Raw genomic sequence first — 3,650 nt, 5'->3', positions numbered from 1 at the left:
TTCTTTGGTTTCTTCAAAAAATGAGTTTGTGATAAACCTCCTTAAACTTTTGCACTTTCAACATCAATGACAAAAAATATTCATTTAATTTAAATTTTTTTTTTTTTTTAAATTATGAATCTTAACTAATATATTTATCCTTTCCTACACAATTACAGGAACAAAACTGCCTTTTGTAATATATTTCATTGTTTGCTTGCAAAAAAAACTATTACACACAAAACTTATTACAACTCTCAAACCTGATACTTGCTGGAAACTAAACGCAGCAATATTGAGTACGATAGTTATTGTAGTTGTTGGCACTGTAATTAAACTCCTGAAGAAGGGCAAAAGATTTACATTGATCTTTGAGTACAACCATTTAATTGGTTATGTGATGAAGAACGCTTAATTAGTTTGGATTGATCTCTGCCTATAATTTCTCATGTCAAGCATTAACCACTTTTGTAATTGATATTACCATAGCCAGAGGGACAAATTGTGCTAGAATTACAATTCTAAAAACTATTAAATTTCTTAAAACTGTTGGCGAATCATGGAACACTGAATCTCCCTCTAACTAAGTTGGAGATAAAAGTTTCTTTTGGAAATATATTGCAACGTTTGCTAGTCCAGATTATTTAAACATTTAGTATTTGCCAAAAACTATTGCACCTAAGCTTATTATGATTTTCAAGCCTATTGCTAGCTGGAGTTAAAATGAACAAATTAAGATTCAGTTCGAAAGCTATTGAAGCAGTCTGCCGTGTCTTCAACTCCTGCCGTGGCGCGAAAGAGCCTTAGCAGACCGTAGGTGACTAACATGGCAAGCCATCCTCCAATCAACACTCTCATGCTCCCCTTAACAATACAAGACCGCCCAAAGTAAGCTCCAATCGCGCCAAAGATTATGAGCACCAAGCTCGAAACTCCACCTAGAACGCCAACCCTAACAGTATAGTCACTGATAAAGGCAGCAGAGATAAGAAGCAACAGTGCCCCCACAGAGAACGCAAGGGCCGATGCGCAAGCCGCCTGAATTGGGCTTGGAAGCCCCTCTTTCTCTTCTCTTGAAATCACCAACGGAGACGCAGGAGGCAATCTGTTCGCTTGTTCTGTTCCCTTCAACGCCTTTTCAGCTTGCTTTTGTCTCTTGAGGTTGGACAGTTCCACGTCGCGCTGCGTTTGCACGGAAATGAATTCGCCGATGGCCATGCTGCATGCCCCCGCCACCAGCGCCGCCAGCCCAGATATCACCATTGTCTTTGCGTCTGTTTTCACCGCGCCCACGCCCATCATCAGTGACGCTGTTGTGACCAGTCCATCGGTAGCTCCAAGGACAGCAGCCCGAAGCCACTGTGCTCTATTTCGAAAATCCATGTTTTTCTCATCTTCATCTTCCTCTGGACAAGGAGACATGGTAATGAGAACACTCGACCTGGGAGGAGTTGGAAGTGGCGACGCCTCCGCAATTGCTTCTCCTTCTTTCATCATTCTCTTCAATTCTGTAGAGTCCAACTGCAAAGCAACTGGGCTGGATGATCTAACGTCCATTTTAGCTTGGTTTCTCACAGCCGTCCAACTAAATGTAGTATGGAAGGAAATTTTGAAAATGTTAAAACGCAGCGTGTGTTGTCCACACTCCCATAGACCTCCTTTTGTAGCACACTGACCCTTTTCGGTAGCCAAAAGGCGAGCCTGATATTGACAGCCATTAGGAAGGAGTGGCAAACAGATATACATTTGCATCTACTCACAGCTAATCTTTTGTATTTTATTTGATGTTTAGCTTGTTATTGGATTTTACACCAGGACTAGGCGGTGGACTATATGAGTTGGATTGCTTAATGCGTGTGCCATGAGCGTGCCTACCCATTATATTTTCCCCCATTTTTATGGCGTTGGGATAAATGGATATATAATATCATTATCTGATGTATTTAAACAATCATGTATCATGCTTGAGCACGAACGCCAATATGAGAACTGCGCCATATAGAAACTCCCCACTATCTCGCTACCATAAAATTGTCTTGTAAAAGGAAAGGAAATGGAAGGCTGTTTTATACCTCATTATTTGTAGATGGTTTATATATAACTTTAGCAATATTCGAAGTTGTAATAGTTAATATACAATAATAAAAGATTAAAAATAATGACATAAAATTTTGCTTGTAAAATATATTATTAGAATTTTTAATTTATTTCATTTAATTTTTTATTTTTTATATTTTTAAATTGTTTTGGTTTGATTAATAGTTGTAAATTTAAGAATTAAATGAGATTTATAAACATTTAACATATAAAAAATATAATTATAAAATAAATGTTGTTTTTTATTAAGGTAAACGGGTTTTACAGGGACTCAAAACCCAAAAGTATTACAATAACCAGAAAATAAGCATTAAAGTCCAAAACCAGCAGCAAAAGCTAAAAGAACTTGGGCCAAACCCACAAAACAACCTACAGAATAGAAACGATTAAGACCAGCAAAAACATAGACCTAGAGATAAGAATGCACCAACTCTGCATTCTTCTGAATAACTTTCTTGTTGATAATCTCCAACTCGTTAATGATAAATTTGAAGTTGCCTTGCTCTTGGTTCTTGCTCCCGGTATGGGCACACAGACCTTTTGTAGTATGGGAATGAGAAATTTGACCACTTGCACCCTTCACTTTCTTTTTCTGCTTGGAATCCGAAGGAGTCACACTGACAATGGGATCAACCCTGCAATCCACAATCATATTATTAACCCTCATCAAACCTTCCGAACTATTATTCATGGTGGCCTTACTGATCTCAACCAAATTTTTCAGACATCCTTTGATTTCTTCAACACTCACCTCCAAATTCCATATTCTACTTTCATGATTCAATTTCAACTTATCCATGTCCTCACTAACTTTTTGTGTCAATTGGAGGATTTTCTCAATTTTATTGGGTCCAGGGTTGTCCCTAAAACTATCTACAATACCTTTTGTACCCTCTTTTAGGACTTCAATCTCCATGCCCATCTTCTGAAGAAAATCCATCTGATTGCTGGTCACAAGGGAAATGCAATCATCCAAATCTGAGTCCATGACAACCCTCCCCTATTTCCCAAGATCAATATCAATGGGGATTTCAATCTTAATCTCTTGTTCACTATCTATGTTGGGCCCCCCTTTCCAAATTTGGGCTTCTTGATTTGGGAGAGACAAAGTCAACAAGCTTGGTCCCCAGATTTTTGTATTTACTAGTAGCCCACCTAGGATGTTTGTTGCTCCTACTACTACCTATTTCAGGAGTAAAATTATGAATGGGGCCCTCACCAGTAGGCGGATAATACTTAGAATCATCAAACAAATATTGATCCTTCCAGTCCCTAAAAATCCTGCTATCTTCCCCTTTCGAATTTGTGGCATAAACCACCTGAACCTCTGGTTTGGAAGAACAAACATAGGTTTTCATAACAGGGGACGGCTTGACATAATGAGCCTTAGCATAATCTATAATGAGACGGATAAGTTCCTCATGGAGGACCAGGTTATCCACATTCTCAACATGTTTCTCGAGACTATGCTTTAAGGAAGAAAGAAGATAAAACAGAATGGAGATTTTCCTATTGTGCCTGAAGTGATTCAAAATGGCAAAGTGAAAGGAAAAAATTCTCACATACCGATCAAC

At 38.3% G+C, this 3,650-nt stretch overlaps 1 protein-coding gene across 1 annotated transcript; it reads right to left on the bottom strand.

Moving 5' to 3' along the window:
* Positions 1–711: 711 nt before the first annotated feature.
* Positions 712–1,873, bottom strand: LOC131031413 (vacuolar iron transporter homolog 1-like). The gene is made up of 2 exons (XM_057962532.2): positions 1,790–1,873; positions 712–1,680 (listed from the first exon to the last, which is right to left on the bottom strand). Exons 1-2 carry the CDS (start codon positions 1,871–1,873, stop codon positions 712–714), a joined length of 1,053 nt encoding a protein of 350 aa, XP_057818515.2.
* Between the last annotated feature and the right edge of the window lie 1,777 nt (positions 1,874–3,650).

The sequence above is a fragment of the Cryptomeria japonica genome, chromosome 4, assembly GCF_030272615.1.
Source record: "Cryptomeria japonica chromosome 4, Sugi_1.0, whole genome shotgun sequence".
Lineage (NCBI taxonomy): Eukaryota > Viridiplantae > Streptophyta > Pinopsida > Cupressales > Cupressaceae > Cryptomeria > Cryptomeria japonica.
The sequence above is the reverse complement of the archived record's forward strand: the minus strand, read 5'-3'. Positions and strand labels throughout refer to the sequence as shown.